This window comes from Dendrobium catenatum, unplaced genomic scaffold (assembly GCF_001605985.2).
Source record: "Dendrobium catenatum unplaced genomic scaffold, ASM160598v2 fragScaff_scaffold_1211, whole genome shotgun sequence".
In the NCBI taxonomy this organism is placed as follows: domain Eukaryota; kingdom Viridiplantae; phylum Streptophyta; class Magnoliopsida; order Asparagales; family Orchidaceae; genus Dendrobium; species Dendrobium catenatum.
This window is the reverse complement of record NW_021319673.1, coordinates 696,481-722,082: the sequence shown is the minus strand read 5'-3', so window position 1 is coordinate 722,082 and position 25,602 is coordinate 696,481. Positions and strand designations below refer to the sequence as shown.

The window sequence follows — 25,602 nt, the reverse complement described above, 5'->3', positions numbered from 1 at the left end:
TAACATTTCATGATCACTATTTTAAATTTTCTAATTTGTTATTAACCCTAATTTTTGAAAATCATAAATTCCTTAATTTCATCAAACAACCATGCCAAACTTTCCTATAAACCTAATTAATATTTAAATTAACTTATTTTCGAATTATTTTAATTTAAAAATTATGAAAAATAAATTTTTTTGCAAGAAAACCTTAATTTCCATCATTAAAACCTTCCTAAGATTATTATAAACAACTTTTGTTAAGAGATTTTCAAAGAAGTTGAAAATAAGAAAAACCATAATTTTGAAATCTAAAAATTTTTTCGGGAAAACTTTACTTTCATGGCTTAAAATCATTCCTAAATCTTTCCTAAAATTTTTCTTTTTAAAACCATCAAGTTTGGAAAACCCTAGAAAATTTCATCACCTGCCTCTTACATTTGGCTGACGAAACGTGCGTGAGAATGAAAGAGACCGAATAGATTTTCGTCCCATAAGAGTTTGGAACGGGTATGGAGAAGTCCAAATACCATTTCCCCTTCCATGCTTTAACTTTTCTTTAAGATCCTTGAGGGTTCTTAAGTAATTTGTCATTTCATTTATAACTTCAGCGATTTTTAATTCCAAATATGTGTGAAATTCACTATAAGTCCTTTATATCGTTTCGATCGAAATTTAATGTACTATTTTATAAAATTATTTTCGTCAAAATCCGACGACTTTATAAATTTCATCTCAATGCATCGAAATGCATGCAACGCTTATGATCGACATTTTTTTCTGGGTTTTATAGGTAGTCAATATAATCTTGGAGACTTACAATGTTTTGCTTAAAAAACACTATGGATGTGGGTCAAGTGGTTACCATGGGCAGAATATTCGTATAACAAATCATACCACAGCTTCTCAGAAAGTGTTATATGGAAGAGACCCCCACACTTGGTGCATTTTGGACAGGGAAGCATGCCAGTCTCCTTAGTAGAGCAATACTTGGAGAAAAAGGATAGCGTGTTAGAGGAATTGAAGAAACACCTGTTGAAGGCAGAACAAATCATGAAGAAATAAGCTGATAGACACGAGAAGGACATTCAATTCTAAGTGGGGACAAGGTGTTTTTAAAACTGTAGCCTGACAGAGGACAGTCACTAACAAGAGAAATGAGAAATTGGCTCATAGATATTTTGGCCTGTACGAGATAGTGGAAAAGATTGGAACGACGATTTATCGCCCGAGGTTTCCCCCAACCGCTAGCATACATCCAATGTTTCATGTATCCTAGTTGAGTAGGGCTATAGGGGAGCATACAGCTACTGCGACATTATCGACGACACTGACTGAGGATTTGGAGGTGATGTTGGAGCCCTTGGAGCTTAAGGGGGTGCGACAAGGAGAAGGGAGGGTCAAGGAAGTACTGATTACATGGAAGAACCTACCAGATTATGATGCCACTTGGGAACCATACGAGAGAATAAAGACCCAATTCCCATCATTTCATCTTGAGGATGAGGTGAGTCTTTGGGAGGAGGGTATTGTTAGACCAACCCTTGAGTCGGATGAACCAGTCCAACCTAAACCGGTTCTTGTCTATTCCATGCGAAATAGACCCACCTGATGGAGGGGGTAGACGGCTTGTGGGGCCGAGTCTTCTTAATTGAAGAATTATGGCTTTAATTAAGAAGTTTTGGAGAGGGAAAATTCAAAATTTTAAGGGTTGCTTAGGGATTCGTTTGTGTGCTTTTTCTTTATGTAGTATTTTTTTCTAGGGTTTGGTTATATTGTATGTTTTGGAGAATTTGGTGTGTTTCCTAGGTTTGTTTGGGTTCTAGTCTCCGGCTAGATGTCTTGTTTCTCCGGCTAGATGTTGGAGAGCATGATCTTCCTCTCTAATTGAAGGTCTAACTTTATCTTGCAATTTTCTTTCATCTTCTATCAAATCAATAGTGTTTCCTCCGTTATTTCTCTTTTTCTCTCAAAAACTGCTTGGAGGTGTGTTGGATTTCTTTATTCTCTCCTTTTTCCTATCCGCATCCTGATAAAGATTCGTCTTCTCAGAATTTGTTGCTAGGTGTGCAATGTTTATACCAATGATTTCCTTGACTAGACATCTTCGATCAACAATACATAGACCCAAATCCTCAAATCAGCTCTAAATCCCTCACAGATCTTCACCTAAACATTTTTAGCATTTTTGCACTCCTACCTTACATCTAATCAAGTTGTCAGGTTCAAACATCCCTATCAATTTTTCTACTTCTGTTCATAATAATTTTGTTTCAATCTTTTTTTTCATGGTTTTAATATATTTTGGCAATTTTAATCTTCCAATTTATTTAAATCTATCTTACTTGTATGGCATATTTGTTCTCTATACTTAACAAATTTTGCTTACTGTAAATATGATGCGGGCATTCGGTCCCACAATATTTTTCCTATAAATTCATATATTCATATTTATTAAAATGTAAATGTTTCTTCTATTAGGCCTATGCACCTTGTGTAAATTGAAGGTCAAACAAAATTTTGTTCATTCGTGTATTCTGCTATGGAGAGTTCTTGAAAAGAAAGGAGTCAATAATGCTTATATTCAAATCATTAAAGACATCTCCCCCCTTTTCATTCTCTGTATGGCATTTTCACGAGATTTGGCCGAAACAGAGCTCGAAAGGGAGAACGTTACCTTCACTATACGCGAGCTCCCTGTGTTGCTTCCGATTCAAAATGTCGTAACTCCCAATCCGACAGAAAAGGGGGGGTCGGTCGGGGAGCTGAGCCGAAGCAGCGACAAAGAGAGCTGGAGGGGCTCGGGTTCGGTCGGAGGAGGTCGGGCAAGAGGGAAATCCGGCTACAGGTAAGTGTTCCGTTCTCTCTCTCTCTCTCTCTCTCTCTCTCTCTCTCTCTGGACGGAAGGGGAGCTTGGGATCGGAGGAGGGAGATCGGGGGGCTCGTGGAAGCGGGAGGAGAAACAGAGAGCTTTCGCGTGTGTGGAGTCGAACGTGGAGAGGCGTCGGCAGGGAGGTTGGACGGGATGGAATTGAGCGTGGATCAGGGCTGAGGTCGGATAGAGGGGAGGAAGAGCTCGTGCGAGAGGAGATCGTGAGCAACGAGAGAAGTAGGGGTTCTGGGTCGGTATTTAACGACGTCTGGGGTCGTTCGATCGAGGCGAGTCGCTGGTTTTGAGCAGAAATTGCGGAATGACGCCAAATGCGCAGTGGTATCGCGGGATTAGAAGTGCCTCAATGGGATTTCTGCCGGCATTCATGAATCCAATAGGTATTATTCTGGTTCATTTTTGGAATTTAAACAGAGGTTAACACTTACATGAAAGTTAACTAAGCTTAATATCTATTCTTATTTTAGCTTTTGTTATTTTACAAATTATATATGTTAAATATTGATACATTATTTATAATTTTAAATGGATTAAAAAATTCACAATTAAAATATCCATATATGATATTTTAAATGAGAGGACATAAATTTTTCTATATTTGTTAATGTCTTTAGGAATTTAAAAAAATGAATAACAAATAATTAATTTTAATATAAGGGCAATTTAGTCTTTTATCGCAAAAAATTTAAAGCTAATAAAATAACCAAACAATTGATATATGTTTTTATATTTGCATAATCATGTCAAAAGCAATCTAACCAAAAAACCACCAAATTATTTAAACAGTTTTTTAAAACTCTATTTTCTAAACAACTGCTTTAAAACCAACTTCTACAAAAGGAGTTTAGCAACCAAACAAGCCCTGAATGTGCAAAATGAATATTTTTTAAGCACATTTCTAATATAAATCAAAACTAATTTTTAAAAAAATTTAGCAACATAAAAGTTTCACCTACCAAAAGCCTTATGGCTCAATTAGTTGGGCTGTTATGTCGAAGCCTAGGATTGCTACCGCACGAGCACACTTAATTTTAAAGGTGCTTAATGAAATTTAAACCATTATGTCAAAAGGCATTTCAATATTTAAGAGTTTTATTTTTTTTTAATTAAGAGGTTTTATAATTTCCCCTACTTAAATAACTGACGTCATTGTCAGTATCTTTATCCTATAATCATCCACTAGGCATATAAGATTCTAGAGGTGACCCGTACAATTTCAATTAGTGGCTCCCGCATATAGCACTGTCTCATATACGGTTTAAGAGATGACTCCATGGCGCAACACTTTGGCCTGTATGGCATTTAGTTTCCATCTTCCGGTTGGAGTATAACTCTGATACCATTTTGCCACAGCCCAAGATTGCTCCCGCTCGAGCACGCTTAACTTTGAGGTTTATTAATGAAATTTCAATCATTATACCAAAATGTGCATTGATATTTAAGAGTTTAACTTTTTTTTACTTAAAAATTTTAAGGGATTTCACACTTTAGCTGGTATGTGATAGCAAAAATATGTGCAACTTGTTTGGGTAAAACATGTTGAGATGCTTTTCAATAAAATTATAAAAAAATGCCTTCAAAACGGAGTCTTGAAAATGCTTCATAAAGTAGCTTTCTAATAGCTTCTGAACTTCTTAATTAGATGAGAAGCCCAACTAAATCAGCCATTAATAAGAGGATCCAAAGTGCTAGAGATGATTAATATTATATAGATCTTAGGACACAATCATCAATAGAATACTAAATAAAGAATGAAAAAATAACCTGACAGCTTAAATAATCACTACAAGCAAGAAAGGCGCTATTTGTTGACGATAGCTTGCAGGGGGTGAGAACGACAATCTTCGTGATAATGCCCAAGGTGCCTTCACTTCCTGCACTGCACAAATTGTCAACTACGTCATCATTCATTGCTTAATTGAACGGTAAGTGTTCATGAAGAACCTGATCTCAATAGTAAATTAATAAATACCAATAAAAAGGTGTTTTAAATCGTATCCAGTATTGTCTTTGCGTAAGGTTGTAAGCATGTCTAGAATGGTTCCATCAGCTAAAATGACTTCAAGACCTGAAAGATATACAAAAGAAATTATCATACACATCAAACATAGGTAATAATGAAAAGCCATTTTACAGCAGGGAAAATAATCACAAAACTTCAAGGAGAAAGAAACAATCCAGTTAAGGTAGAAGGAATCAAAGAAAAGACGAGCATCTCTATGCATGGTACTACACGTATCACTGATAATCTTGAGCATGAACAAAAAATTAGCATAAGCTATAATCTTGACCAATGGCTCTGAGAAACCCCCTAACAAACTACATTACCAAGTGAATCTTGAGTATAGTCAGCCTTCAATCCTGATACCTAATAAAATTCCAACTACAGTAAGAAAATTAACAAAGAATATAACAAAACGTTTTTTTTCTACAATAAGATAAAACTAATACAATTTTAGCAATCATTTCAGACATCGAACAAGATGAGAAGAAGCATAGTTATCAATAAATAAAATCAGTGATTCAAATAAAAGGGTGTCTAATAAATCAAATATTTCCACAGGAACCGAAAATAAAAGCTAATCTTCCTTCCGCGGAAGATTAGTTTATTTAAGCTGATTGGAGCTTGAAATGAGTGGACATTGTGCTAGTATATTCAAGTATCATTACAGTTTTTTTTTTTTTTTGGAGGGGGGGGGGGGGAGTGTAACATTTAGGTCAACAAACTCACACACACATCATATACGTCAAATGAGGGCGAAATCTCTGGGTAGTGTCTTATCTACAAACCCATCTGCCTTCTAAAATTTACCTCGGAACCTATTTCGTTAAAACTCCCTTGCCGAAAAAAAGAAAAGTGCGGCGGACGGAGGCCGGGGCCGAATTTTCAGAGCCCACAATTATCTTATTAAAAAACAAATTGACACTGGACTAATATGATGTGTAATATGAATAGATGCAAAGGAAAGTAAGGATTAGAATTTTCTAATAGAACTAATATGATGTGTAATATGAATAGATGCAAAGGAAAGTAAGGATTCATATATCACAAGCCACCAAATAATTCTATCACTTGCTTTTTTAAAACAAAAACAACCAATACTAGACTTATAACCCAAAAAATAATGAAAAGATTCAATAATATAAGAATTTCAAAAGAAAATTGAAAACAACTAAAATGAGCAAGCAAATTAAATATAATTTCACATGTCAATATCAAATTATATAGATGAAAAAGAATAAGAAATAAAAACAACAAAGTTAAGAAAATATATATACCTCATATCAATACAAGAAAATGATTTCCCGTGGAATCAGGTATTCACAATTGTACCACACTTGAAAGAATCACATTCAACTTGCACTGATCAGATTCGAATTGGAAAGAGCAAATTTATTCAAAGCAAAAAAAAAATTAATTAAATGACAGAACAATTATTTAATGATTCTTCATGCCCTATGCTAGTGTATATAGTTGGCACTGCATTAATTTAATTCAAGTTTAAATAAATTCAAAGATAAGAACTAATTCCAAATTTCCAACTATATTTTAAATCCATAAATTTTTTCTCCATTTTTAATCGAACATGCAAAATCAATCTCTTAACCTTCTAAGGCTACAGTAACAATCTGTTAAGCCCACAAGTATAACAACAAAACATGTAGCATGCACATAGTGCAAGCCTCACACAAGAACTGTAGCTCCCTTGAAACGCGACGTTATCCAGCATATTGTAGGAAAAAGGGAGAAACTCAAGAGTCAAAACGACCCAAAACCCAATGCCCAAATAAAATTTTAACAAAATAAGTCAAAAAGCCATAATGTACATAAAGAAAATCCAAAAACAACAATGTAAATAGATTAAAGCTCCACCTCCCAAGAAAAAAAATCACACCTTCCATTAACATATGAAACAAAGAAAACCAAGATCCATCACGTAGCAATTACACATCAATCTATTCGGCTTTAAAAAAATTGAATCTGACGAATTGAACTTTGGATATTCAAAAAGCAAATATAAGAATAATATTTATGCTTCCTGCAATGTAATGCATGAATAAAAAAAATGGTTTTGCCACGCAATGTTGGCTCCGAAATTTCACACCCCGACCTTCTACGTTGGAAGAGTTTTAACAGAATATTTCAGGTGAAATTTTTAGAAGATAAATTAGATTTAAGATAATATACTATCCAGAGATTTGCCCTCCATTTGTGAGGCCTTTCAAATTTGAGTTTAAATTTCACATAGACGCAAACTCCTATGGTTAAGAGCACTTTCAATTAAGACTAGTTGTCAGATAGACATTAAATGCCAAGCATATAGTTGGAACAAATTTAATATCGAATTTAATGTTTAGGATTTAAAATTTATCACCTTACTCTTAAAGTAGATGGTGAGAGGATAATGACAAACTAAATCAAGATCTGTCACGACCCGGCCCGGTTAGCTCGTAAATACGAGGCGGGAACGAGATCGGACATGTAATTTAAGTACTCATCAGTTCCATGTAATTCTAAAGATATTCAAGAATAATAAAAAGCGCCTCTAATTTTTCCAACATATATAACATTTAAAAACCATCACAAAATAAGCATGAAAGAAACAATGAAATATTTTGCATGTGTAATAAATATTCTATTCTATTTCTATAAAACATGTGATAAATACTCCATTTTTAAAACATGTCATAAAGGCTTTAACTTATAAAATGATATAACATGAAATAACAAATGAACATGTAAGGAAAAGAATTCCTACCTCCAAATATTATGAATTCCTCCTCTTTTCCTCTTTAATTACTCTTCTTCTTCTTGCCACCACCTAAAGGAAAATAATTTAACTTAAACCTTGCCAAAATAAAATTTCTAATTCTTTTAGAAGCTTCCTATAACATTCCTACACCTATTCTTAAGGTATAACATCATAAACCTCCTACCAAACTTTGATGTTTTTATTAATAAATTTCGGATTTAAATAAAATATAAATTATATGAACCTAAAAATTCATCCAATTCATCCTAAGTCCTTCTAAAACATTCCCCTTTCTTGTACATTACAATAAATCATTATTATTTTTGGAATTAAATCATACCCAGATCTCGATAGGGCCATGATGCTATTTGGGTAGTCATTGATAGGCTTACAAAGTCTGCTCACTTTTTGCCTATTCGACTGACTGATTCAGTTGAGAAGCTTGCACTGTTGTATGTGGCTGAAATTGTACGATTGCACTGCGTGCCTAAGTCCATAGTATCTGATAGAGATGGTAGATTTACTTCTAGACTGTGGAAGAAAGTGCAAGAGGATATGGGCACTAGATTGACATTCAGCACTGCTTTCCATCCTCAGACTGATGGACAAACAGAAAGAACCATTCAAACTCTGGAAGACTTATTGAGATTGTGTATCCTTGATTTTGGTGGAGGTTGGGAATCTCATATTCCTTTGATAGCCAACATATATAACATTTAAAAACCATCACAAAATAAGTTCATATACAAGGTGGTATACACTCAATCTATGCATTCATGATAAAACCACCCAAAAATGATAACTAAAAACAACAGTAAGAACCTGCCACCCGTTGCGCGTCTACTGTAGGTGAACCTCGGGTGTTCAGCCATCACCTAAGCGTAGGTTCTCCTGAAAATTTCCCAAAACTAGGGAATGAGCTATGCTCAGCAAATATTTCTAATCCTAAACATGCTCATAAGACTAAAAAATGAAATGTACAATTTTTTAAACTAAAAGGGGTCATGCTTTTCTTTTTCTAGTCATGCTATCTTGTTTATGTCATATAAATGATACACAAAATCTCATGAAATCTCCCATTTCTTTTAAGAAAAACGTACCTCAAGTCTTCCCCTACACTTTTCCTAAAGATCCCTCGCCGGAATCTCGCCGGCCGCCGTTCGGGAAGAAGCTTGTGCCGCCTCCTCCTCTCTCCCGTCGCCCTCTCTCACGTTCGGCCGAAACAAAACAAGGGACCGAAATGTTCGGTCCCTTAGGCGTATGAGGGGCTTAAGGAAAATTTAGGAAGCCAAATTATGCATGTGCCCTTTCCAAACTCATTTCCCTTAAGAGGGCTTAGGGGTAAAAATGGAAAGTCTAGCCAAAAGTTACTTAAAGAACTTCGGCGAATTTTAACTCCAAATCCACGCGAAATTTAATATAAGTTCTTTATACCGTTTCGCTCGAAATTTCGAGACGAATCTAATGAATTTATTTCGTCAATTTCCGACGATATCGAAATTTCACTTAAGTTCGTCGCGGCGCATCGATATGCGTGCGACGCACTCAATTGACGAATTTCGGGTTTTACAAGATCCTATAATTTTGTCATCCTATGTTGTCTTGGTTCCTAATCTGCAAAATCAGGAGATAGTCCAAGCATCCTTGTTGGTAGCCATGGTTTGCTTTATCCAAGGTATCTTGTAGATCCTAAGGAGATAAAATTGAGTAAAACTTAGCTAACAGATGGCTTTGTACCATGCTTCTTGATATGATAACATGCTTCTCGAGATGGTTGCACACTTTCCAAGGATGATGTGCGCTTCTCGGGTAGACCACACTATCTATAGGGTAGGGTCGTAAGTCACACATTTCAAATTTGATCCCCCTAGCAAGAATAGGAGTCGACAAGATTCGAATCCTGTAACTAATAATCCATTATATGACTAATATAAACAAATACTTTATCAAGGGTTGTATCTTCAAAATACTCGTCTGATTCATAATACATCAAACATGATTGATTTATCTCCACACTTTGGCATAGGTTCAATCTCCAATAGAAATTCAAGTTCAAATATAATCTCAGTCAAATTTCTTCCAAATTACTATTCTATATTTTCATAAACTATAAGTTCATATTTATGAATATGATCTATTGTAGATCCAAATTCATGTTAAAATAAACAAATGTAGATACATGTTATAATTGCAAATCACTTTCCACATCTAAACCATCCTCCAAAAAATGTCCTCAATCTATCGTTTATTCACTTAGATCATACTCAGGAATACAAGATATTGCATTAGTGTCTGCACAATAGTCTTTAGAGATGTTTTTTTTTTTATCACAAGTTTTAAAGTCTGACTAGGATGATTGTAATACTCCTCAATATCCAAAACTATATATAAAGTCTCATGTAAGATTTTTGGTGAATAGTTGCTTAATTTATTCTAATTTCCTATTTAAATTTTTTAGTAAGAAAATTATTAGTAACAAAAACTAAAGGCAAATAATGTTTAGCTAAACTTTGCATGATACTCAAAAAAGCAATACCTTGTTTAAAATCATACAATTGATCATGAAGTCGATCCTCTATTCACCAAATAACAATTATTTCTTTTTAACTCAATGTTTCATATTAGTCCATGATGACATCGTAACAAAACTTCCCCAAAATATTTGAGCATGTCCATGAGTTTTGATTTAGCATATTCAACACTTTGTGAATCAGTTGGAGTTTATCAAAGAAGTGTTCCAAATTATGGATCCGCTTTGAAATTTTTTAAGAACATACCTCCCATCGAATGTACAAATGTAATTTTAAATCTAATGATAATTATATTGCTATTGAAAACATAATTTACCCATCATATTTAAATTGTGAAATTTATTAACTTTCTAATTAACTCAAATAATGACCTGCATTAGTTGACATGATGATACAACCATATCACATTATTTACATTAAGAAACAGTAAGCCCAAGTCATCTTTCATCATGTAAGAAATTAATTAGAACACAAATGATAAAGAAATGGTAAAATAATACAAATTCGAGCGAGAAATTGAAAACATATAAAAATCAACAAGATAGTTTAATTTAATTTCCACAAATTAGTTTTTTTATGTTTAAAATTTTTATTTAAATCAAAAGCATTAAAAATCAATATCAATTAATATAATTAAATAAAAAAGAAACAAAATACTAAAACAAGAAAAATCAAGCCTCACGTTGAGTACAAAGAGATGACTTACCCATAATCAGGCTCGCACATTTACACAACACTATCACACATGCAACTTGTACTCATAAAATTGAAATTGAAAATAGAAATTTTATTCAAGCCAGAAGGTTTAAATTACATGCCTCAAAATAACAATTTATAGATCTCTCACGCTTTAGGCTGGCAGATAAGATTAGCAAAAACACCATCTTAAGTAAAATTTAAATAAATACAAAAGATAAGAATTACTAGTTATATTTTATAACTCATAGACATAACCATTATGAGTTGAGCAGGCCAGATCAATCCCATAACCTCCCACTAACAACCCCTAAACCCTCTAGCGTAACAACAAAGCTCGCCAACTGCACAACTGCGAGGCCCCCTCAGGAACCGTAGCTCCAAGAATAAACGAAATGCCATTTTATCCAAAATACTGTAAGAGTCAGTGAGAAAACCAAGAGCCCAGACACCACCCAAACTAAAATTCAATCGAATTAGTCCAAAATGAAGATAATGCAGATAAAACTAATCCAAATGCAGCCATCTAGAAGATCAAATTCCACCTCCCTAGAAAACAAAACGACAGCTATCATTAACATAAGAAACAAAGCTAAGATCCACCGCCTAACAGTTCCAAATCACAAACAGGGTGATGTGAAACAATTCATGCGAAAATGACTTGCATAAGGAAGTTTGCACTTGTAAATTTTAGAGAGCAATGTTAAGCAAAATCCTCTATTGATGTAAACGATAAGATAACATTAAGGTGATAAAATAGCTTTGGTCTAAACACATGCGAGAGGTTGAGATCATTAAATAGTCAACTAAATCTTACTTTGCATACATGAGTGGTTTCAACGAGAAATTCCAATACTAACAATAAGATTAGGCTATGAAAGATCCCTCACACAACTCTTCTAATTACTAGGCTTTAGCGGAAAGTAATTAGCAAGCTTCTTATGAATCGATCAAGCCACATAGTAGGATAACTAGGAAGATAAGAGATTAGGGAAAGAATTCACCATTATCAGAACTTAGGTGGTAGTCGAAAACTTCAAATCAGCACCCTCCTTAGTCTTCGATGTTAGGACAACAATCTGGCCTTCTTGGGACAGAAATTCTATGTGGTAGAAGGGCAGGGTACTCCGGAAAAGAGGCTCCAAACTTCTGGACAGCAACTAGAAAGGTGTAAACAGCAGCACGTGAAGTTTTGGACAGCAGTTTGGCACTTGAGAGGTGCCAAATAGCAGCCCGAACAACATTCAGAAGACTCCACCAGCAGCTTACTCAATTGGAGGGGTCGGGGACAGCTTGGGACAGCAAATAAGCCTCTCGGGAATGCTAGACAGCAAGGGAAACCTGCTATAGTTCTTGGACAGCAGCAGATAAATTGGGATAGCACTTAGTAGTTCATGAGAGGAGGAAAACTGAGAGGGGAGGGGCTTGGAGGTGACGGCTAGGGTTGAGGAGATTAAGGGATTGATTGGGAAGTTGTAATGGAAGGCAATTAATGGGTGTTAATTAATGTTGGGAGAGAGGGAGGGAACGGCTTAAGGAGGGAGTTGGATTTGAATTTGAATTCAAATTTAAATGAGGCTTGAATCATAATTGGGCATTAAATGAGGGAACCCATTGATGGGCCGGCAGCATGCTTAGGGGAGGAGGGAGAGGGAGAGAGCAATTAATGCCTCTTAATGCATTAAACCCATTTATGCACTGGAATAAGAAATCCAATTTAATTCAATATTAAATTAGATTTGGTTTGAAAGCTTTCCTAATTTGGTTCGGCTAATTTAGGAAAGGATTTGAAATTCAAATTTGAATTTCAAATGGAATGATGGCTCTCCAAAATCATGTAAGCTAAATTAGGTAGGTTTTAATGGTGATTAAACTACCATTAAGTGGTGAAAAGAAGGGGGCAGGCGGTGGGTTTGGTGGTGGGATTTGGCCGGCGGGTGGTGGGATATGGAGATGGGCCGAGCGGTTTGGAGGTGGAGTTAGGGTCGGGTTGGAGGAGACGGGCTATGATGGTGGTTCGGCTTGGGGTGGTGGACTTGGGTGGGTGAAGAGGGGAGAAAGGAGATGAACAAAAAAAAATTACAAGATAAGAGATAACTAACGAACTCACACAGAGATCGTAAGAACCGCGAACTTCAGACTCTTCTAAAGATTGACGGGTATTGCGAATTACCCTCCTCGAGCCTCTCCTCTCATGAACTCACTAAGAGATCAACAAGGACAAAACTTTTCATTATCAATAATCATCATCTCTTTTCCAAGAGGAAGGAGAAGGCTTAATTAGCCAAATACATGAAGGAAAAAAAAACGCAAATGCCTCTAGGGCCACATAAGACAAAACCCTCAAGTGAGGGTATAAATGGAAAAGTATACATAACAAATAAAATACATCAAAATAAGTAGACACGATCGTAGCCGTTGATCTTCGATGTCCTTATCACAGGGCTACTCATCAAAATTATTATAAATCCATATTAGCTTCTTCCGATTCTCAATCACATTTGAAATGCTAAAGATTTAATTCCATTAGCAACCTATCATAAAGAAATCAAAGAAATACAACACCAGGTTTCTAAAATTACCAAAAAGCGCTAACACAACACTTTCACAAAAAATCCTGATAAAATTATGCAATGAAAAAAATCGTGGAAAGGACAAGTTAGAAAATTCAAAAGGATAATTAACCAATTAAATTAATATTCTGTAGTTTAAATGAAAAAAAATAAAATAAAATAGAGTTTAGGCACAATACTATTCATTTTTAAAGCCAAAATTATAAAAATATGCTTATATAGAATGAACTATATTCATTTATAGGATGAAGTATTTACCAAGTATATTTCCATGAAGTGATCCATATCGTATGAAGTGCAGACCACCAGCATTCGTGGAAATATTTCCACCAATCTGACAGCTTCCTTTTGCCCCTAGATCAAGTGGCATGATATAACTGCAGAATTTCATATTTTTAGGATTGATATAAAGACGCATGAAGATTCAGTTGTAATGATTTGATTCAGAAAAAGGATAGGGTTCCTCTAAATGTAAAAAAGCATAATATCAGAAAACATGAAAGTTATGTATACCTCCCATTTTCTAGTCAGTTACATGTATTAAGGACCTGCTATATCAATAAAACAATCTAGGAGAAGAGAACTTGGCCCAACCTTCGTATGATGTTATTTCAATTTTCAGTTGTCAATTAAATAGTGACTTAACTCAGGTACATATATATATATGCATTTGAAATCTTATTTAAATGTAATTTGAAGGAGTAAGTTGGGAGAGAGAGAGAGAATTTTGTATTTATTATTAATTAGGAAAAAAAATACAATATTTATAGCATATTTAGTATCCTTAAACATCAAACTTTTATAATAGCTTGCCGCAGAGAACAATATACAAATTAAAAAGGAACTTCTAATTAATTGTAACAGGCATTCATTAATTTCCTTCCACAGAAACTCTCATCAGGCAATGAATATTTCTATTTTCCTCCTAATTCAACCTGCAACCCCTTGGATGTCATTCATCATTTCTTTCTTTTTCACTTCAAAGTCGAAAAAAAAATCCCAACTTGCTAATGAGGAAACCAAACCATGATTTAAACAAACCTTTTATAAGGAAATCTACCGTAAGCAGAAAAATAGGAAAATAAGAGATACATATAATTCTTGCTTCAAGTATTTTCTTTATAAAGTGATAATCAACCTCAACATGATTGGTTCTATCATGATGGACAAAAATACTGGTGATTCATGTAGCCGACCCCACGTAGTGGGATAAAGGCTTGATGTTGTTGTTGTTGTTGTTGTTGTTGGAGAATTGTGGGCTCCAAAAATGTGTGCCCCGGCCTCTCCGCGACCCCCTTTCTTTTTTTGTGTTGGCAAGGAGAGTTTTAAGAAGTCAATAAGATACCACCCAAAAAATTTTTCCTCATTTTGTGATGAGTTTATGATCTAGGTTCATGTTTCCTATAGGCGTAAGCCCTTATAGTTAATTACCCCTCCCGATAATGAGAGAGAACTTTCAATTAAGGCTAGTTAGGGGTGTAAGTGAGCCCAACCGTCTCAAGCTTAAGCCTCGTTTATGGGCTCACAAGTCAAGCTTATCAAGCTCACGAGTCAAGCTCGAGCTCGAACTTGAGCTCGTTTACTAAACGAGCTTGATGCGGCTCGGCTCATGAGCTCACAAGCCAACTCAAATAATTATTAATACTTTTTAAATAATTTTATTTTATTTATTAAATTTAAATATATAAAAAATAATAATAAGAAATGTTTTAAATATTTAATAATCTAAAAAATTAATATGTGATGTTTAAAATATTTAATAAAAATTTAAATATTTAAAATAATTAATAATATTTAAATAATCCCGTAAAGGCTCCCAAGTCAGCTTGAGCTCGTTTACAGTGGAAGCTCAAGTTCGAGCTTGCCTTTTGAGCTCAACTCGAGCTCGAGCTATAGCTCGAGCCGACTTTCTGCCCAACGAGCCGAGCTCGATAAGGCCACTACTCAACTCGACTCATTTATAATCCTAAGGCTAGTCGTCGAACATATACAATATCCAATGTATAGTAGCAGCAAAACTTGATATTTAAAAATTGAAATTTATATCACTACACACTTAAAGCGGGTAGTGGGCGTAATAATGATGAACCTCATCAAGATACCATGGTTATGTCATCCCGGATCATCATGGTCCCTAGACTACTTAGTTAGAGGAGGGAGTCAACCCAACCTAACCGAAGGATCCTTGTCCGCAATAATGGAATAATGGGTTGCTTCGTTCAAGGGTACCTTGTAGACTTGGAGAGAATGTTTGTCTAAATGGATATAATTGAGTCACCTTAGATAACAAAAGACTTTGTGCCCTATCGGTCATACACTATTGATTCGCTACTCAATGATTTAGAGCCGTTGAGGAACATACGGACTCTAACCATGACCATAATTTAGTGGTGCCATTTAGCGGCAAAATCACTAGGTTAGAGGGTCATGGTCATAACTGTTTACTTGTAGTGTCATTTGGTGACGAAAGCACCAGTTAGAGGACACGTGCCACATCCTTACTGGCACTAGATGAATTGAGAATGATTCCTAATGATATTATCGACTAGACATTCACTCTTTGTGAACTGAAGTGATTTTCAATCTTGTCCACCTCGACAAACTGCAGCGAATGGAGGGTGAATTTTTTCTTTAAGTGTTTATGTGCTTTATTTCAATTTTTTAATATTAGTGAATGTAAAGTTTTGAAATTTTTTGTAGAATTTAAAGATTAAACCCCTCTGGTTGATATTAGCTTTCAACACGTTCATCATCAGGGTAACTTTATTATAATTTTAAATATTTATATTTTATAAAAATTTGGGAGGCATTTTAAATGTTTGGGGTCCTCTCCGATTAAGATTTTCTATCAACATGGCCATCATCGAAGATTATTAGTGATTTTACTTTATCGGCGAACCTTGTCTACTTTGTCTACTTACCAACAAAGGATCAGCTCGTCATTGACTTTATGTTTTCATTAATGAATCTTTCTTATAATAGACATTGCTGACCTAATATGAATGTATAAAAAAGATACTCCGATCAGCACTGCAATCGTGTATTTGCTAAATGGTTCAGGTCATGTTGACTCCTATCTATTCCGAGAGAAGAATTTGACTTGAACTTACGTTCATTTATTGACCCGCACAACATCCTCAGACGCCATGTGTATATGTATATCACGCTCGCCGGGGCCCATCCGGGTATTTAACTTCATGCATTTGACTATGCATTTTTACATGATATGTTTCTATGGCAATTGTATGTGTGTAGTGCAATGGATATATAATACAACATCTTCGCATGCTTACATACAAATTATAATTTCATCTGCATGCTAACATACACGTATACAATTGTGTAGTTGCATGTATACATGTATGTTAACATATGCATTTGCACATTATTTAATCGTTCTTACATGATGTGTTGGTCTGCAGTGTAGTGGCTAACTACATTAATATGGCGCATGGTGCATTTGCATCATATGTATGTATAATGCATCCATGCATTGCCTATTAGTTTGCAAAATGCATTTGCAAGATAAGTTAATACTCTTGTGTAGTGCATGACATGTTTTCATGTCGGCATAGCGCACTGCTGCTACACAGTACATTTTTACATGTTGGATAGTGTGCTTGAGCAATGCATTTCGTATGTTGCAACATGTATATGCACAATGCATTTTGCATGATGATTCAATGCTCTCGTGTAGTGCATGATATATTTACATGTCGGCATTGCGTGTTGCCACTACACAATACATTTTACTATATGCATGTTTTGAATGCATTAATATGCATTTCAATGCATGAGGGGTGTTTTTGTAATATTCGAATATTATCAATTATGCAAGTAATTATCATTTGTAAATTGTACAAGAGATTAAACCCCTCTGGTTGATATTAGCTTTCAAAACGTTCATCATCAAGATAACTTTATTATAATTTTAAATATTTATATTTTATAAGAATTTGGGAGGCATTTTAAATGTTTGGGGTCCTCTCTGATTAAGATTTTCTATCAATATGGCCATCATCAAAGATTATTAGTGATTTTACTTTATCGGTGAACCTTGTCGACTTTGTCTACTTACCAACAAAGGATCGGCTCGTCATTGACTTTATGTTTTCATTAATGAATTTTTCTTATAATAGACATTGCTGACCTAATATGAATGTATAAAATAAATACTCCGATCAGCACTGCAATCGTGTATTTGCTCAATGGTTCAAGTCATGTTGACTCCTATCTATTCTGGGAGAGGAATTTGACTTGAACTTACGTTCATTTATTGACCCGCACAATATCCTCAGACGTCATGTGTATACGTATATCACGCTCGCCGGGGCCCATGCGGGTATTTAACTTCATGAATCTGACTATGCATTTTTACATGATATGTTTCTATGACAATTGTATGTATGCAGTGCATGGATATATACGACATCTTTGCATGCTTACATACAAATTATAATTTCATCTGCATGCTAACATACACGTATACAATTGTGTATTTGCATGTATACATGTATGTTAGCATATGCATTTGCACATTATTTAATGGTTCTTACATGATGTGTTGGTCTGCAGTGTAGTGGCTAACTACATTAATATGGCGCATGGTGCATTTATGTATAATACATCCATGCAATGCCTATTAGTTTGCAAAATGCATTTGCAAGATAATTTAATACTCTTGTGTAGTGCATGACATGTTTTCATGTCGGCATAGCGCACTGCTGCTACATAGTACATTTTTACATGTTGGATAGTGTGCTTGAGCAATGCATTTTGTATGTTGCAACATGTATATGCACAATGCATTTTGCATGATGATTCAATGCTCTCGTGTAGCGCATGATATATTTACATGTCGGCATTGCGTGTTGCCGCTACACAATACATTTTTACATGTTTGATAACATGCTTGCATAATGCATCTTACATATTGCAATGCATACAAGCACAATGTGATTGTATATCAATGTAATATGTCGCCACAGTGTGGCGCACTTTGCGTATTGTATTGTATATTTGCATAATACACCCTACATATTACAATGTGTGCATGCACATTACATGTCCAAAACATTTGCAAAATGCATATGCATGTTCTGAATGCATTAATATGCATTTCAATGCATGAGGGGTGTTTTTGTAATATTCGAATATTATCAATTATGCAAGTAATTATCATTTGTAAACTGTACAAGTTTTCATTTAAGGGCCGGTAAACGCCTTCTGTCCACTTATACAAATGTTGTGGATCTTGTGGCATGTTATCATTTTCTCAAAATTCAGCTTGTAGGAGTGTATTTCTTCCTACAAGCGAGCTGGCATTAGCAGTCTCATGTTTTGTTCACCAGCAATCCACAGTCTTTATTATAGGATCCTTGCTTCTGCTTACAGGTGAGTAGTAGCACAGCGCTACATTTCATTCACTGCTTCTTGTAGGTGGACCATTATGCAATGCAAACTTTGTTAAATTTGTTTGTGGACCAACAGTAGATATTCAGAAATCATTGGTTGTTGTATATAGGCGAACTGCACTCAATGTGACATTCTCCAACACTGCGTATGAGTGTGACTACTGTGTGGATTTCACGCTTACGCTTCCTACTTGTGAGCAAGTCGTACTCACCACAAATTTGTTATTTTGATTTGTATGCAAGTTGTTAGGCATAAGATGAGTTATTTACTATTGCTTGCAAGTGTTGTTATGGATCACTTATTGCTTCTTGCAAGAAAGCTATCGTGTGCAGCACAAATCCTCTAGTGTTGCTCGTAGGGGCTTGTATTCATCGTAAATTTCTTGATCTTGCTCGTGGATAGTATGTTGTGTGTATGACAAGTTTCCTAAATTTGCTTGTAAGCAAGTTTTTGCATCCTATGTTATTCTGCTAACACCACTTATAGGCAGGTCGTTGTATGCATTGCAGGCCTCCTGTTGTTACCTGCGGGCAAACTGCATTGAATGGGAAACTTTTAGTGTCATCTGCAAGTGTGACCATCATACGTGTTACAAGTTCGTATGCTTCGTAATAGTCCTACTATAACTTGTAAGCAAGCTATCGTGTGCATGCTAATCTACTACAGTGGCTCGTAGGAGCGCGTATTCATTGCAGATATGCTATGCTCACCCGTAAATAGAACGTTGTACGCGTATCTTATATTCACAGAGGATCTATCATACTTGCAGCACATCTAACATTGTTGCTTAAAGGCTGATTAGTGTGTTCATTTGCAAGTCAATGTTGACTTTCGGATAAGCTACATTCATCACAAATTTCTTTATGCATGTCTATTGGCAACTCACTATATTCATTGTGCATTGACTTTCAGTGTTCATAGGGGACTAGTATGTTTGCTTGCATGTTGATTTGCAAGTTGATTAGCGTCAACTTTTGGAGGACCACACTCATTTTGAACTTAATGTTTCTTTAGCAGATTGGTGTATTTATAAAAAATTCCTCCTTTTTGGTGTCTACGAGTCACTTGCTCTCACTTGCATATTGATTGGTTAAATGTTACAATTTATTACTTTAATTTCGTTGTTCATCATTTGTGTGCATTGAACATTTGTTCACCACTTGTCCTCTGCTTATTCACTGATGCTCATTTGAATGACCCGAACTATTGTTCCGCATTTGTATTTTCATTATGATTGTGCATTTATCAGTTTAAAGTTTGGTTCCCCGCTTATTAGTTTAAGTTTTGTTTCCTATGATTTTCCTTAAGTATTGTTCCCTTTGCTCTAAATTTCAGTAACCTCCTGACATCCCCCCCTGTTTAGGAGTTTTTGGGAGTCTAAGCCTACCCACCACATCAAGAAAGGCTTGCATGCGTTGCAACGATACCTGTGCAAAAACTTCCAAACTTTCCCCACCAACCCGAAAGCGTGTACAAGTACTTAAGTTCTACCCTGTCACACTAAAAAAATTGTGCACAAGTGTTGGCTCAAGAAAAATGGCACGAATGCATGAATACCGCTTTGCAGCCGTAGGATTTTATTTCCCTTAAGTCAGATTGCAGTTAACCATATTTCTCCTGAGGGTATTGTCAGGGTTTAGAATTGGGGTCCTTGCTTCCTTTGAGCGCAAGCACTCATAGTTAATGATGCATGCAATTTTTAATTCAATTTTATTTTGAACTTTATTGTAATTTGAATTTTAAATTTTTTATATTTTTCTACCCTATGATGAAAGGCAACCAATGATCATGTGTAGGTTGTGCTCTTGAACATGTTATGCCTTTGGTGTGCTAGTTTCTTTGGTGCCAGGCAAGTGGGCATATTTGGTTTGACCCAAGCTCCTTGGGTTGGGCTTGGTTGTTTCGGGTTTTACTGCCTTGAATTATTGGTTGTTGAGTTCTGTTGCCTTTTTCAGCTCATTATGGATGTTCAGGTTCATTTCCCTAATTTGCCCCTTCATTTCCTCTGCCTGCCTGGTTCCTTCCCCCTGGCGCTGTCCATTCGTTGGTTGTGTCCCGCGACCTCTTCGTGTGCTGCTCCATTCAGCTGCTTGGTGGCATTTTGCCTCCCCTTTTCTGATTGGAATGAGTGGGCGGTTTTTTGGACTGTTTGGCTCCCTCTCTACACTTATATAAAGTGGCTGATTTGTGACATTTGAGAGCTGATTTTGGTGAGTGAAAATTACTTAAACCTGAGGGTTTTTCTTGGATAGCTTGTGAGTTTTATCCACTTTCTCTTCTCCTCTCTTTGACTTCGTCTCGGGCTTCTTACCTACTTCTCTCCACAAATTTCCACCCCACTTGTATCTTTGTTCTCAAGCTTTTGAAGGTGTTGGTTGGCTGGTTTGGTAGGATTTGCCGGAGGAGTTTGTGGTGGATGTTGGCCCAAGTTGCTGTGGTGGACCTTCGATTTGCATGTCTTTAATCACTTATCATCTTACCTATCATTTCGATGCATGTGAGGTGACCACTAGTTGGTTGTTCTGAGGGTAGTTTGTTTTATTTTTATTTTAGTTTCCTTTTTATCTAACTTCCGTTTGTTTCAAGGTTTGTTTGGTGTTGGCTTACTATAATTTGAATTGAGAAAAGTTCTTATTGCCTTAGTGTTCTCCTTTTGGTTTTTCAATCTATTTTTATGCATAACTTAATTACCCGTCTTAACACATAAGAGAGAACTCTCGATTAAGGATGAATAAATTTTACTTTATTTAGTTCAATTTTGGAGAAAATGGAGGTAAACGCGATCAAGATCCCATGGTTTCGTTGTCCTGGGTATACCATAGGTTTCAACCAACCAACACTAACAATCATTGATCGTAGTGTCCAGGGAATTTGATTAGCAACCATGGGTTGTCTCCTCTCAGGTATCCACTAAGGTGGTTAGATATGAGTTTTAATTTTATTGAGTGTTTTGAGGTTTACATCTATTAAACACACAAAAATTGATTTAGTTTGGGATTTAGGACTTCATTTAGAAGTAAACCAGGAGTTTGGATTGAAGCGGGACTTATGGCTTCCTTAAGAAGTAGCTGAGGTATTTAGATTTACGTTGGGATTTATTACTTTTGTAGAAAGTAACCCAGATATTTGATTTGGAATGGGGCTTACTGCTCTATTTATGAGTTGCTCAAAAGATAGGTCTTACAACCTAACTCTACAACGAGACTGCCCGAGAGCATTAATTGCTTGGGTAGGTCTTATGATTTCCCTTAGAAAGTTGTCTTAAAAGCGGGTCTTATAGCTTAATCCCTTAAACTAAGATGTTTATAGGTTTGAATTGGATTATTTGGGTTTTAGGGTCATTGAAATTTATTTAACAATATTCCTAAACTGAGGGTCTTACGACTTCACTTAGAATTTGCTCGATAGCGAGTCTTACAACCTAATCCTACAGACTAGGATGCCAATATATTTAAATTTGATTGTTTGAATTTTTTTAGGATTATTGCAACTTATTTAGCAATTTTCCTAAAATATTGGGCATATTACTTCCCTTAGAAGTTGCCTATTGGTGGGTCTTACATCTTAATTCTATAAACTAGGATGCCCATAGGTTTGAATTGTTTGAGTGGGCGGTAGTTATTTGACACTAGACCACTGTGGTTTTTCAGTTGATTGTTTACTAGCGGTTGTACTTACTAGTTTAACCAGTTGTCATTGTGTGACACCAGTGTTTTTACTACAGTAATTTCTTTTCCTGTTGTTTGGTAGTTTCTTTTCATTGCTAGTAGTTTACTTTTCCTACAACAATGTACTAGTAATCTACTGCAACATTTTCTACTTTAGCATTTAATTTGATATTGATTTAATTGGGATGATCAATGAATTTCATTTATTCATTGCAAGAGCTCATACATGAGATATCTTGGAGAGCCTGCAAAATGTTTTGTTCATTGGAGAGTTTCAATTTGTGTTGGGGAGTTTTATACAGGGGTTAGATTGTATTGAATTGATAATTGTAGTTGTGTTGGGGAATTTCAATATTATTTGTTATTTCAATTTGAAAATTGTTGTTGGAAAGTTTGAAAGCTTGTTGTTTGAGTTTGGGTTGTGTCGGTTGAGTTTGTTTTAAGAGTTGTTATTTAGAGATTTTGAGGGTTTGAGAGTTTACCGGGCTAATAGACTAACTATAATGAGAAGGGATGTATGTGCAGTTCCTCCAAATGAATCAGAAAGCAATCTAGTGAGCTTGGGTTCTCTTGTTGAGATATGGATATTGTTTTCATCTAAAGCATTTATGCATTTACCGAGGAAATTTAGAAAAATATTTATGAATTTGGCCTCTTCGACCACCTGACCATCAACACCAGATTCATCTATTCGTTCTGATCCAACAAGGTCAATGATTAGTAGCTTGCTTTAAAAAAAACAGTCGTGTGGAAATTCTTCACTGATAGGAATTCATTTTTATCTTTCCCTCTTGGAAGATCTATGTATATGAACCATAAGAATTGCATGACTTCTTGAAGATCTCGCATTCACTTTTGTATTGGAAGCATGACAATCCCTTTCACCAATTTGCAACACTAGAAGAAATTTGGTCTCAATGTCACTGATTTAAACTACAGCAACACTAGGCAAGCAAACTTCTACATATTTGGAGTCTTTAGTAAGGGCAATGTTGTTATTATTATTATTATTATTATTATTTTAAAGAGCTAGTAGGTCTTGTATTGCTTCTAGATACAACCTTTGCCCAAACATAATTGTACTTGAAGTTCGTGTTTCCAAACATTCTATGTAATACCACATGCTCAGTACATAGTTGCTGGGGGAAGAAGCTCTAGTTTGATACAGCATGTAATCAATGCCATCCCTTCAGATATGATCAGTAGTAGTCATAATAGGATTATATTGACTTTCATAAATACATTCATGTCCTTATACTTTACGATGGTTGGATCAAATTTCTCAATGAACAAAAGTCATCAATTTATGCTGCTAAGATATGCATCCATGCCATGCATGACATGTATCAATGAAGAATTGCGAGCGAGTTTGTTTCCCTCTGTTGCCAACTTAAAAAATCTGCTAAATAGCATCTGATGCGCCATCATTGACTAACCCACTAAAGAGAAATATCAACTCCTACTACCCTAGTAAATGTATAAATTATCTAAGATGCGATGGAATTTGTAATATTATTTATTTATTTATTATTTAGAGAGATTAGGGAATGTAAAAGGATGTGTTTTTTCATGGAATATAATTTTTTTGTTCTCAAGTGTTCTTTTACAGTTAAATTTATATGCAGAAGTTAGTTCTGAAAGGGTGAATTGGCATCCACATAAGCACATAGTAGCTTTTTAATTCAATCGATAAATTAAATGATCTCTCTCTCTCTCTCTCTCTCTCTCTCTCTTTTTGAGATCTATGTTTTTTTTAAAAATCCGCTAAATCTAGAATTTTCGAGAAAATTTCGACAGTCTCTCGACATCTTCTCCCCTCGCAGGGAGGTAAGGACGGCATTTGCTATTATTTTCTTCTCGGCCGGACCTAAGGTTGACAATACGAGGTCTTCATTTTAAAACCATCCCGGTCGAACTTAAAGTCAACGACATGAGGCCTTAAATTTAAAACCATCTTGGTCGGACCTAAGGTCAACAACACGAGATCTTCAATTTAAATTCTTTCCGAACAGATTTAAAAATGACGGTGCGAGGTCTTGTATTTTAAAACCATCTCGACCGGACTTAAAGTCGACGGTGCAAATTCTTGAATTTGCAACTATCTTGGCCGGACTTAAAGCCGACGATGCGAGGCCTTGAATTTAAAATCATCTTGATCGGATCTTAGGTCGACGACACGAGGTCTTCAATTTAAATTCTTCTCGACTGAATTTAAAATCGACGGTGCGAGGGCTTCTTTAATATCTTATTTGTTCGATGCTAACATAAATATTTTGTTTTTAAATCAATGTAATCGTTTGGCATATATGATCATAAGCCAAATTAGAAATTGGAATTAAAATGGAATAGAATGATAAAAAGGCAAATGAGAGAATAGAATTAGAAAATGGAATTGGAATGGAACATAATATTTTGATATCATAATTTTGTAAGATAATGTCTTGATATTAAACTTCATTATTTAAGAAATGAGATAAGGTTGAATTCTTATGAGTGCAAAATAGTAATGTTGCATTTAAATCATTACAATCTGAAGCAAAGGACTTCAGTTGCACAGGCAATTAAAACCTATATGAAACTTTTAGGTATACAAAGGACAACAACAACAAGCCTTTGTCCCACTACGTGGGATCGGCTACATGAATCCTTTTCGTCATTATGTCCGGTTAAAAGTAAAATTTTCATTTAAATCTAATAAAGAAATATCATTTCTAATATTTTCTAACCCAGTCTTTTTAGGTCTACCTCTACCTTTCTTAGGTATGCAAAGGACACTTCAAAAGAAATATTTGCTTTTGTTTGAATTTAGGCATGAGTAATATGAATGGCCCATTACATTTTAAAATAAATCATTATGTCCGGTTAAAAGTAAAATTTTCATTTAAATCTAATAAAGAAATATCATTTCTAATATTTTCTAACCCAGTCTTTTTAGGTCTACCTCTACCTTTCTTAGGTATGCAAAGGACACTTCAAAAGAAATATTTGCTTTTGTTTGAATTTAGGCATGAGTAATATTAATGGCCCATTACATTTTAAAATAAATATCTGTTTCCATTTAGATTTAAAACATGAGAAATAGGTAAGAGGTGT

The 25,602-nt window shown here is 35.2% G+C and overlaps 1 protein-coding gene across 5 annotated transcripts in view; it reads right to left on the bottom strand.

The window, feature by feature from the left end:
* LOC110103843 (probable D-2-hydroxyglutarate dehydrogenase, mitochondrial) overlaps positions 1-25,602 on the bottom strand; it is a 105,827-nt gene that overhangs the window by 42,443 nt on the left and 37,782 nt on the right. For all 5 annotated transcript variants that reach the window (XR_003702234.1, XR_003702233.1, XM_028699061.1 and 2 more), the window contains exons 5-7: positions 13,685-13,803; positions 4,845-4,940; positions 4,637-4,746 (exon numbers count right to left, since the gene is read on the bottom strand). Coding sequence is in view for 3 of the 5 variants with exons in the window: in XM_028699061.1 (XP_028554894.1) it covers positions 4,637-4,746; positions 4,845-4,940; positions 13,685-13,803 (325 nt within the window). In the remaining 2 variants the exon portion in view is untranslated. The remainder of the gene's footprint in view (positions 1-4,636; positions 4,747-4,844; positions 4,941-13,684; positions 13,804-25,602) is intronic.